Below are 13025 nucleotides of genomic sequence, written 5' to 3'. Positions count from 1 at the left end.
CAGATGATTAAATTATTTGACTTAGAACCATTATGTTTTAATTGTTACGTAGAATACAATTCAAGTTACCCAAGGCCTTTCTTCCTCCTTGTTTTCTTCAACGGCGATAATCAGCAAATGATGCAGCCTTGCATGCCAGAAAACATCACCTGATAATCCTTTCAATCCATATGATGGGATTGAAAGAATTTCTGTTTAGTTATTAGAGATTGTGTAGGAGGGGTTTACAGATATCAGGAGACTGTACAAAGCCCCTGAAGTGAGATGCAAAGCTCAGTCACTTTGCATTTGTAATTTTTCATGGGAAAATGAGAACTCTTCATAAAGCTGACATATGCAAGCCTCTATGATCTGATCTTAAATAACATAACCAGCAGAATTTTCTGCATCTGAAATGCAATGTGTCTGTGGCATTTCTGTCAGCAAGAATAGGTTGATTAGGGGATTAAGAAAAGCTCTTTTACTATTAAGTGAACGTAATTCCATTCTTCATGCACATCTGTGTGGAGTTAAAGTCCTTTTATTGCACTGTTTTTTTTCTCACTGATACTAGTTCCTGGGTCCTTTCTATGAGCTTTTCTGTGAATCAAACTGTTTTCTTCTTTTCATCTATGGAGTTTCTTACTAGCTGTTATTTTTAAGTAAGACTTTGGTTTCCCACATGCCTCACGGAAATATAAGCAAATGTGAAAAACATCTACTGGAAAAATCTCCATACTTTAGCAGGCCCAGAGGATTTAATAATCAGCTTGAGATTTTCTTCCTTTCAATTACTCTTTTGTTTAAAAAAGAAATAGTATTAATACTAAACAAACACACACACACAAAACCTCAGTTGCTTCTCAGTGTTTATTTTTTGATGTCTTCCCGAATCATCTTTTGACTGTTGTTGCTGACTTCTTGGGCTAAGGCAGCACTTACTAGATTCAGCATTACTAGAGGGGCTTTGAAGATTTTTAAATCTTTTTTATTTTATTTTATCTTATTTTTTAACAGGGAGGAGCCAGTTTGGTTTTGTATTTTCTTGGAAGAGGTGGGGAGGGTTGGAGGAGAGAGGAGGTTTAAACAGAAAAAGCAGCAGAATGCACATGGGAAATTAAGGACTGAGTGACTGACTCCCACATCTCTCCAGAAACATATCAGCCATTTGTTATGGTGTGAGAAGGAGAAAAGACTTCTGGTAGAGACTTTAAAATCAGAAAAAAATTTAAAAGTGCCATCCTTTCCTATAAGAAACACTATAATTTAGCCCCTTCAAATTACTGCCTATGAGTGGAGTGTAACACACTCCTCAAACTGAAGGTCGGCTGAACATTTCAAAGTAAACCAACTCCTGCTTCATTTCCACTTGCTGAAGCACTTAGGAGTAGAAAGCTAGCTAAAGATATGGCCAATTGCAGGTTTGTTCAGCCTGTAAGTCATGGTGTATTGGACCAATATAGTACAGCTCTTACTCTTTTCCCCCCCTACCAGCATGACCCAGTGAGAAGTAACTACTTTCACACTGCCTGGCTAGCAGGATCTTGTCATTCATTCCTGATCCAAATTATATACAGAATAGCATTTTTTTTTTAACAGAAAGTAAATGTGATGGAATAAGTGAAATTTAAAGCCTTGCGTAAGCTTGACATGGATCACTGGTCCCCAACAGCTCTACACACAACATCTGCTTTGCTTATCAGCTGGCCCAGGGCCAGCAATGGCTGCTGACAGAAAGGTGAAGTTCTTTAAGCAGGAGAGGATCAAGTGCTGTCCTTGGAAGAACTGAAAAAAATATTTTAAACCAAAATTAGCAGTAGGTGAAAAAAGAAAGTTCTGGCTCATCATCTGGGTCAGCTAGAATCTTAATTCAACAGACAAGTTAAATCAAGAGTTTAATCAATTTATTTAATGAAAAAATGTTCAGTGCAGTCAGAGTCAAGGTGACATATTCCATGAGAAGAGTGAAAGATGAAAGAGCAAGAAAAAGAAAGTATGATGTCTTCAAACCAATTTTGGCAGCATTTCTTTTTGGAGTTTGAGCTTTCTGGACACAAACTATAAGTACTCTGAAAAAAATAAAGTAATTACAGTAAAGAAACTGTCCATCTTAAAGCTCTGACACACCCTACAGAGCACCTTACACTTTGTGAGCATTCTAAGAACTAATGATGTGGCCAAAGGCTACTACGTTTAGGATCCCTAAGTGAAACAGTGGACCTCCCTTTTTCTTCCATTCATTGGCTTTCACTGACTATACCGATTTCACTCATCAAATACTCAGTGCAAGAAGGCAACATTAGTCTTTAATAAGGACCTCATGAAGTTCAACAAAGCAAAGTGGAAGGTCCTACAACCTGGGTCGGGGCAACCCCAGGCACAGCTACAGGTTGGGCAAAGAAGAGAGTCAGAGCAGCCCTGTGGAGAAGGACTTGAGAAACTTAACCTGAGCTGGCAGTGTGTGCTGGCAGCCCAGAATGCCAGCCGTATCCTGGGCTGCATCAAAAGGAGTGTGACCAGCAGATAGAAGGAGGTGATCCTGCTCCTCTACTCTGCTCTCGTGAGACCTCACTTGGAGTATTGTGTGCAGTTCTGGTGTCCTCAACATAAAAAAGGCATTGAACTGTTGGAACAAGTCCAGAGGAGGGCCATGATGATGATGACGAAGCTCAAGCACCTCCCGTATGAAGACAGGCTGAGAAAGTCGGGGCTGTTCAGCCTGGAAAAGAGAAGGCTGCATGGAGACCTCATAGCAGCCTTCCAGTATCTGAAGGGGACCTAAAAGGATGACAGAGAGGGACTCTTCATTGGGGACAAGAGCAACAGGACAAGGGCTGATGGGTTCAAACTTAAACAGGGGAAGTTCAGGTTAGATATAAGGAAAAGGTTCTTTCTGTAAGGGTGGTGAGGCACTGGAATGGGTTGCCCAAAGAAGCTGTGAATGTTCCATCCCTGGTGGTGTTCAAGGCCAGGTTGGATGGAATCTTAGGTGACATGGTTTAGTGCAAGGTGTCCCTGCCCATGGTAGGGGGGTTGGAATTAGATGACTTAAGGTCCTTTCCAACCCTAACTATTCTATGATTCTATGATAATAAGAATTCTCCCTACAGTATATCAGACAGAAAGAGAGAACTTCCGTAAGAAGTAGCATGGATGGGAAATACCTACAAGCATTCAATGATCAGATTCACATTGTTTTAAATTAGGAGTGATACAAGTTACATTACTTGTGGATGAATTTTCTGAATCACATTGATACCGTATGTTTTCCAATGCCTGATGCTAAGCACTTAACATGTTTCTTAGCTCTTAAGTAATAAATTTATAGAATGTAAAACCCAGCCTCTTAAGACAATGGTAAAACCCAATTTGTATTCTCTAAAGAAATAACGTAGATACAAGCCAAGCTGAAGTACAGTAACTCTTAATTGCCGTCTGAGAATGCACTGAGATAGACCAATAAGTATGCAGAGAGCTTTAATGCTGACAGATACTTGGTACAGGAACCAGGAACAGCACTTCTAGAGTTAAATACATATATTCTACTTCTGCATCTGGGATTAAACTCTTCTTGACAATTCCTTTTAGCTTACATTACTGAAACTAGATATGATATTGTTAAATTCCAAGCAAACATAAACAGTCTTTAAAAAAAAAAAAAAAGAGATGGTTTTATACTGTAAGATAATGACTGCCAGCTAACAGAAGTTTAAAGCATTAGTATATCTGAAAACAGTACTATATGAAGTAATCTCAATACTGCAACTTACCTCTTCCCTATGATTCTTTATTGGCATACAGAGAATACTCTGAGTCTTATACCCTGTGATCTGATCAACTTCTGCATTGAATCTTGGATCCTGGTACAAGAAAAAGAAAAAAAAACAGTATTATTTGACTACTGGCCTATAGACCAGTTCTTTTTCTTTCCTGGTCTAAAGGTTAAGAAAAGTACAATATTTGACTTAAATGTTACCCAGGATAACAAATGTTCCCTTACTAGCTAATAATTATATAAAATTGCTACTATCAGGGTGTTAAAACAACAACAAAAAAAGCATGTATGTGGAACATGATTTCCTGTGGATAAATATAACAGCCAGAAAGAACTGAAAAAAAAACCAAAACACTCATACCCTAGGAGACACCTTTTTCAAGCCTAGACCATCATCATAATAAATGTATACATGGACTAAACATCCCTGGTATAGCTTTTATCATCAAAAAGAAATTACAGAAATACACAAGTCCATAAAGGAACAAAGTTTCATGAAGGTGGTTAATGTTTTTGCTTTTACCAGAGAGTGCTTGTTTTTATTTTTTTTCAGTGGAAAATTGTTAGAAAATGCAGATTTTTTTGAAATTTTTTTTAATACTTAATAAAATAAAACAGACTGTTTTTAAAGGCTGCTGATCTTTCTCTGGTAAATAATTTCAAGTTGAGCATGATGGACCCAATTCAAGAATGAACTTTTAAATCATCAGTACAGGTGATGTCCTGCTGGAAGCATGCACTTAGCAATTTTTAGACAGTTTCTGAGACAGCAAACAAACATTGAAAATAAACCCATATAAAATCAAAGTGCTCTTTTTTGCTTCTGAAAAATCCACTCAGTAATGTTGCCTAGTTCTGTAAACGTGCTCAGATTAACTGAGATATGAAGCACTAATTTTCAGCTCTTTATGCCTTTATTACTTAATTAATTAAAATGTCCCTAAATTCAAAATACAATATGAGCATATCCAAAGACCCTCGAATGAAGAGATGTTAAGCTGAAATGTAAGAGGTATCCTCTCCCAGTACTGGATTCTCCTTTTTCATCTGGCCTTATACTTATATATAACTCAAATTGCAGAGTGTCATTTCATATAGGAGACCTCTATTATACAGTTCAAACTCTTTACCTGGTTCTCAGTCATTCAGCTCCTATTCTTTGTATCTCAGGTATGATAGAATTCTCTGAAGTATTTTTAGTCACAGTGCTCCAGTTTTGCAGACAACTACACTCACAAATTAATTCATTTTGGTGCAGAAGCATCTTACATCCTTACACAAGCAGAAATATAATCATTTCAGTGTCCAAAGATAAAAATGCAAATACTGGTGTGCATTTAGCAGGTTCAAATGGGGCTGATATCTGACTGCTAATGTCAAACATATAATTTATTTTGATGTTAGCTAGTCATAGCTACATATTTCTGTATAAGCATTTATCTATTATACATACATTCTAACCAAAAGCATGGTATCAGGTTTGCATCTTGACTGGTTTAAGTCACTATAACTCCAAATACATGTACTAAAATGGCAATATCACACCAGCTGATAATATGGCTTTTTCTTTTTTCAAGAATTATTCAAGATAAATTTTCTTGGTTTACCTCATAGGCATTCTTGATGTTCAGAGGTTGGCCTATAGCTGCCACATGCCCAACAATGCCCTTGTTCCACGCCAGGCGAATGCAGCTGTTGGAAGCTTCTTCCAGGGTAGAGCCTTCTGCCACATCAAACAGTCGGCTTACAAGAAACTTCTCATTAGAGCTGTCCTCACAGACCAAGAAGAGGGAATAGCGATCAGCTGCTATAAGCTCATGAATATGTAGGAAAATTTTATGGCACAGCGCTGTGACATCTAAGTGACTAGAAATATCTTTCACAAGTTCTAACAGTCTTGAGCACTGATCCCCTGCACTGGTCTCAGTTCTTGGAGATTGCAGAGGCATCTGTTCCTTCTTTTCAGAGCCAGAGAGGAAAGTCACTGCTCCTACTGAGTCCTTGACAAAAATTGGCCTTAAGGGTCTGTCAAATTCAGAAGCAGAGATTTTCCTCACTGGGGCCCCAGGGTTGGCGGTCTCAGCACAGACAGGCTGGTGACAAGCACAGAATTCACTCTGGGACTTGATTCCTTCCTTGCAGACTGGGATGGTGTGAACTCTCTCAGCAAACCATGCATTAACCATTTCTCTGTAAAAGGAAAATAAAAACATAGTGAATGATGCAAGTTAAAAGTACTCAAGAAGTAATACATATTTGAGGAGGACACTGCAAAGATAGTAATTTTAGACCTTTTCATACAGTAGACATGAGTGCACCTTTAATGTTCCCCTGTATCAATGTTCTCATACTTTACGCAGCATTTAGCCTAGATTAAGCAGTAATGGCTTATGCCCCATAAAAAGGAAGTTATTTCTGCCTAAAGGAAACAGGTGAACAGGCAGAGGAAGACTCCTTACACTGTGGCTGTGAGGATATACATCGGAAGTTTACACTGTAATTTTGCACTTGAAAAGTTCTGGTCCCTACCATTGCTAAGATTTGGATTTCTGTGTACAATGAATACATATTTAGATGAAGACAAAACTTGCTGGTTTAATTCTGGTTTTCTAGACCATTCCTAACTTCTAAAAAGTCAATTTTGAACCTTAATTGTCTCTGTCAAATCACCTGCAGCCCTTGCTATTTTTATGTCACCTATACACTATTTTTATGTTACCTTCCTCTGCTCTCTCAGGGTTAATGAAAAATGCTGATTTGACTCAAAGCACAAAGTTTTGCTTGAAAACTGTCAGGCAGGAATATGAATATTTCTAATTCAACCTCCCTCAAAATAATGAAAAGGCAGGTTGTTTTCATGCATCTCTCCTCTTTCCTTTCCTTGCAGCTAAAACTCATGCCTCACTCAACTCAAAATACTGAGTACCCACAAAATTACACTTTTGAAGAGTTTGCCACTTAACTTTAGTTTTTAACTAAACTCTAGTATTTATTTCTCAAATTAACTTAGCACTAGAATGCCAACCCTAATAATATGCTCATCATAATAACTAAGTACAGCATATCTTGAATTATTCATAAGCACATGTCATCAATAACATGAGTATACTTTTTTTCTTATCACCATAATATTTTCTTGTCAAAAATCTGTTGGTTTTTTTTTTTTTGTTTGTTTGGGGGTTGTTTTTTGGATTTTTTTTTTTTCTGGTGGTGATGGTTTGTTTTTGTTTTCTTCGGTTTTGTTTGTTTGTTTAATAAAGGGCTTTTTATTTCACTTACTCATTGTCAAGAATTTGTCAGAGCATACGACCAACTCTCAGAAGAAATGTTTGTTTTCTGAATTACATAATGTATGGGCCTATGAACAGCAAAAATCCTATTAAAAGTCTTATCATTTGGAAAACTTTTTGGTGGTCATGTTTTAAATTTGGGATATTTTTTATTTGCTCAGCTCACCACAGGAATTTCAAGAGAGAAGCTGGATGAAACCATGGAAATTAGTCAGGTTAGTCAGCTACTGATCAGTTACATGCATCAACATATGTTCAGTATGAAAAGCACTGTACATAGGCTTTTTTCCTTACAGAACAGCTTCATCTATGTTGTAGAATGCAATAATATAAGTAATTAACCATTAAATTCAAAGTAAAGTAATCAATTAAAATCTAAAGTCCATAAATATAATTTTATTAGCATGCAATCCACAACAGGAAACTTGCTTGTCTTCTATTAGGAAGGTTTGAAAGAGTTGTTCAGATTTTGCAAGCATGTATCATTTGGAGATCTAAACTATAGGCAAACATGCTATAAGAAACTGAATTGATTTGAGAAATCATGTGAGGGTAAAGGGAGCACCTGGGCAAGAAGTCATGTTATTGCACCCATTCCACTTCAGTGCTAGCTACCTGGTAATTTTTTCCCCTCAAGAAGTCTGGCTGAGGTAAGTATCACTAAGCGTAGCACTACAAAACCAAATTCTACTCTTATTCACAGAAGTGCAACTCCAAATAAATGGATGACAGCCTATTCTTTATTTTGGCTTCTCTCTGCACACTGTGGTCCCGATCACGCAAAACCTTATGTACACAGTTAGTATCATTCATAGCCCCAGTGATCTTCAAGGCTGACTGGTCAGTGTGTTCACACAGGACATCTGTGTATCTTCTAACGAGTCCAAAACCACTGAATGAAAAGTTGGACACAATTAATGTGGTGGGAGCTTTGCCCACTGCAGAGCTAGGATTTCATCTCATGTTTTCACATTTTCCATGAAGTTCCTGGAGCAGTGCTAGCTGTAGCAATAATATACCTCAATCAGCATCTATTATAAATTTTCCAGCAATCTAAAGCAAGTCCAGTTACTGGAAACATGCTGCCAGAGAACACAATGAATTCCACTGTTACTCTGGAAAGAGTTTTGGTTCATTGCTTAGCTACTTATTTTTAAAGGAAGCTCTGATTTTTAAGTATATTAATAAAACCTACCAATGATCCTTCCTTATTACAGTAGGAATATGTATTTTCATGGAGCTACCTCATCCAAATGTTCTGCACCATAAAAAAGCATAAAGAACAATTATATGTTATTTAACTTTGACTTTAACAAGATTACTTTATAGTACTTAAACAGGATAAATATTAAATGTGGAGTCTGTGACCATGTATTACTGAAATACACAGTTTGCGTAGAGCAATAACACATTTGCAAAAGCTGTTTCAATGACAGTCAAAGTAAGAAGCTAGGATTTGATAATCTTTGGGATTTTCATTTATTAAACTGAGAAGGCAGAATCAAAATTTGTGATGAAAATGACCAAAAGTATCATTAAGAAAAATGAAAAGCTTAAAATGCAGAAGTTTATAAGTAAACACAGTACAACCTCTAAAATCAGTGCTGATACTTTTTGTCCTTGTATGTGCTATGTTTATGTTGTATGTGGTTTCTTTTTGTTTTACCCTCCTCTCCTCAAGAAAAGCAATTACCTGGAGATCTTAGCCTTTTCTACACAAAATTTAGCATAAAGGCTGCAGAAAAGAACCTGAAAATGGGAACTGGGTGTGTTTGAAGCCTCAGACACCAGAAAGTAGATAGAGAATAATTACTAGCTGTAAAAAGTTTGTGACTTGACCCAGTTCTAGAGTGTGAGTGCTGACTTGATTTTTTTCTCAACACTGAGGACTGCCATTAACATACAAGATTTAAAAGTAAACGTAATAGCCTGATATCGATGGTAAGCATTCTTAAACTCCAAGTGACTAGGTATAGGAAGCTGTGTACTTTGTCTAGGCATGTCTGAAAATGCAGGTGGGTGAACCTGTATTATTGTGGAGTGACAGCTACTTGTAGAGCAATCTGAATGACTGTTTATTTACACACGAGGAAAGGAGAATATACGCTATCATTTAACCTAGCTCTCTTTTATGCTGAATTTACTATGGAAAATAAACATTCATTTCTCTATTTTATTGAGGGTATTGAAGGATGTGGAACGTAACTGTAAAATCATTTACATGAAAGTAATTACGTTTCTTTCATAAGAACTGACTACTTGTTGGGTATCTGCACTATTTATGAAGCACTTTGACATTGAACAGAACTATATGTGAAGCTGCATAATTCTGAGTAACATATTCCTGTCCCCTTTAACGTCTTTTAGATGATAGCCCAATAACTTGCCAACATAGAGGGCAATTCTCAAAAAGCTCTGTAGGTTAACAACAAAAAATCCTTAACTATACCGTTTAAAGCATGGTTTTCAACGTCCAAGCATTTAGGCATTTTTATTTGGGCAACAGGAAAGCCATTCAAATTCAGCAGGAATAAGAACAGTGTTCACTGACCTTTACTGAATGCCTCTTCTAACAAGGAAACTATTTAGCTCGCTTTACACACATGCAGGTAGAAAAACTAGCATTTCACATTAACTGATGTATTCAGACTATTTAAAATCCATCAGACAAGGACTTGACATACATTTGCTTGTTGATAATCCTATTTAACAATGCATGACAAGAAGAGTATTGTTACTAAGACAACTACTTTCTCAGTACAGAATTAACTTGACAGATAACATACCAGACACATACTGAACCACAGGTGAGGTTACTGGATATGAGTAACAAGCACTATGTATGATTAATTAAGACATTATTTTTAAAAGACTGCAGGAAGAAACAAACATGTGGGACTATTCTATTCATATAAATAGTCCTCAGGCACTGAGATCATCAAGAGCTGATTGTAAGAACAAGACGCTTATTGTAGAATTAAGTTTAGAAATTTCAGGAGTGTATTAAACAAGAGCAGATACTGATCCACAGTGACCTACACAGATAGTTAAAACCAATGCAATGTCTCCATCCCAGCACAGCAATTGCTGCATGTTGAGGTGTTGCATGTTGAGGCATCAGCATCCATTCCTGATGAGCAGCATGCATCCTGTACTGCACTATGAATCTTTACTGCAGTGTGAGCCTCCGCTAGAGAAAACTGTAATTTATCCCAGAGTTCATAAACAGAAAGAACTGCATATGAAGTAACCATTATTTAGTCATTACCATCAGCTAAATCTAGTCTTTCCTGTATAAAACACCCTATAAAATTTCAAAGGAGCATGACAATAGTGACTGCTGAATTTCGTTGGTGACCTCATCAGCACATCCCAAAATTGGAAAGGAATTTTGAAGAGATAGGGAGAGAATGGGACGAAAATACAATGTCAGGTAAAACATTTAAAGAAAAAAAAATTGTGGGATCCTCCCCTCTATAATACTTCTTGTATACATATGCACTTGTATATATATGCACATCTGCACTCCATGAGAACTCAGCAACTTCAGAGGAATTAAGGCTCTTTGGCCCTGACAGATCTAACACTGTACAGAAAGTAGACCTGTCCCTAAAGCAGGAAGTTTTCAGTATGAATAGGCAACAAAAATAGAAGATCACTAGGTGAAAAAACACAGGCACAAAGAAGCAACATGGTTTGAGCCAAGTCACACAGAACACCACAAGTAGACCTGAAGTCTTCAGGTCTGTGACTTGATGAGAATCTTGCTTTATTTCTTCTGCTGTATGTATCAAACCACGCTGACCTGACACTATTATTCTACTCATACACTGGGAATATTAAATAATTTATTGTACCCACCTTTTCTTCATTGTGATTATCTTGAAAACACACAGCATACTTTTGCAAAAAAATCCAAACAAAACCAACCAGTACAGATGCTTAAAAAGTAACAGCCAGATTACAATTATATTGCTCTCACATGTAACCACACTACATATGTAAGACCATAGCAATGTGAACCCGTAGCAGGTTTGTGGTGTCTTTGGAGAAAGTGTGCAGAAACAGTAAAAAAGAAACAATGAGATGCAGCAATGACAGCATACTGCATCTTACTTATCTTGCACAAAGAATGCATAATAATTACTGTACCATAAAAGTAGTGAGTAATGAGTAGCTTTCAGTGAAATAACAAATAATTCCCCATTTTCTCTGTTGCTCATAAGTCTTTTATATTTACAATGTGCCACCTTTCAGCAGTTGTGTGGCCTGTTTGCTAATTTGTTATGCAAACCAGCAGCTACCGAAGACACACTTCAGAAGACGGATTCAATACAAACTTGCCTACTAGAAAACACTCACTTTCAAGTATCTGAATTCCTGTGGCCTAATCCTACCAATGCTGAAATCAGCAATATTTTAAACTCAGCTTCATATTTTCTTAGTTGCTTTCCTTAAAATAACCACTAGATGTCTTCAAATTTCTTTCACGCATCTTGACATAGAAATTATTTGAAGCACTAACAACAGCTCAAAAACTATTCAGTTTAAACAAATGAGTTTGAAAGTCAGTGGCACTTGAATATTATGCTTGCCTTCCCATTTTCTTGCCAGTACATCCTATTCCACTATCATGTTTTAAGTGTTTTTGTCTCCCCTATGGCCATGGAAACATTTAAATAAACTGTGTAAGGCCTCAATAGATGGGAATAGTAAACTGACTGTAAAAGAAGTGTTTTCAAGTTAACTAAAGAAGTAGATTGACAAAGTCAACAGCTGGTTTTCCTTGAAACCTTTCCAACTGTAGTTACTAGAGATGCTATTGCTAACACTGGTAGGCAAACAGTTTTTAAAGACAAAGCGTAAGTTAAAGTCTCTGTCAATTTTTTGCACAATGCAGCCAAATATATAAGCATACATTTAACTTTAAACATTTTAAGTGGCCTGACTTCTGTTTGAATGCAGATCTAAATTAAGAACTTTAATTCTTGATTCAAACCATGCTCATGGAAGAGTGAAATACAACTTTTTAGGACTATGAAACAATGTAAATCTTGTCTGAATGCTCATATTATTTTTTAAAAAAGGAGGCAGAGGTTCCTTTATTATTTGAAGCAAAAGTATTTGAAATGGAGGACTACTACTAACAGGCTATTTATTCTTGGTTATTTTCAAGTTTTCTTTAACAACCAAACTGCAAGTTTAGTTTTTCACAAGAAAGCTTTCCTCCATATAAGGGACTTTCTACTCACACTCTAAAGATAGACAGAATAAATTCTTGGGGTCAAATTCTAAAACATGACCTTTATTTCTCCTCCTATTTTTGAGCTTCTTGTTCCAAGCTCAAAAGAATTAAAAATAACTATGTACCTAACGATTTTGTTGTGGAAAGCAATAGGACAATGCTGATGGTTTTGGTGAAAGATGGATTAAAAGTTAAATTCACACCTGCCTTGAGACCTCACTTAAGTCAGGCACCACTTCAGTTCCATTTAAATTCCTAAAATAGGGGTTAAGTAGGACTTAAGTGGTGCAGAGGCTTTAGGATGGCTCTCAGTGCTGGGCTGAATTCAACATAATGCACAAATAAATGGGAAAATATATATCTTTTACTAAATGAATATATTTTGTGGCTATATTTCTGTGCCAGAGCTAACACAAAATTACAGCCACTGAGTTATTCACAAGGGCCACTTTGTATTTTTTCTTCTTTTTTTTTTGTGTTCAAGTAAATTATATAAATGTACAAATAAAGCATTCCATGTAATTGTATGTATACTTCTTTGCCAGTAAGGGAGAGACCTGTATTATGTCATTTCATTAATTATATTTATTCATGACAAAAGCAAAATGCTTCCTCTTTAATGGTGAAAATGAAAATAAGTGGTAGCATATTAGCTCAAATCAAGAATGTAGTATTGTCTAAAATTGCTTTGTTTGTAATTCTTGAGTCTCATATTCCTACATAACTGAGCTTTAAT

General features: G+C 36.5%; 1 protein-coding gene across 7 annotated transcripts in view; it reads right to left on the bottom strand.

Annotated features, from left to right (window-relative positions):
- PDE5A (phosphodiesterase 5A) overlaps nt 1-13025 on the bottom strand; it is a 114152-nt gene that overhangs the window by 35630 nt on the left and 65497 nt on the right. For 6 of the 7 annotated variants that reach the window (XM_061443749.1, XM_061443731.1, XM_061443740.1 and 3 more), the window contains 2 exons: nt 5362-5944; nt 3750-3839 (listed from right to left, as the gene is read on the bottom strand). In XM_061443749.1, coding sequence (XP_061299733.1) covers nt 3750-3839; nt 5362-5944 — 673 coding nt within the window. Of the gene's footprint in view, nt 1-3749; nt 3840-5361; nt 5945-8239; nt 8310-13025 lie in introns of those variants that run through there. The other variant, XM_061443781.1, reaches the window with a different exon arrangement.

The sequence above is a fragment of the Pezoporus flaviventris genome, unplaced genomic scaffold, assembly GCF_033815535.1.
Source record: "Pezoporus flaviventris isolate CSIRO_AGI_PZ_B2104156 unplaced genomic scaffold, CSIRO_AGI_Pfla_v1 ptg000002l, whole genome shotgun sequence".
In the NCBI taxonomy this organism is placed as follows: Eukaryota; Metazoa; Chordata; class Aves; order Psittaciformes; family Psittacidae; genus Pezoporus; species Pezoporus flaviventris.
This window is presented reverse-complemented; position numbering and strand designations above follow the sequence as displayed.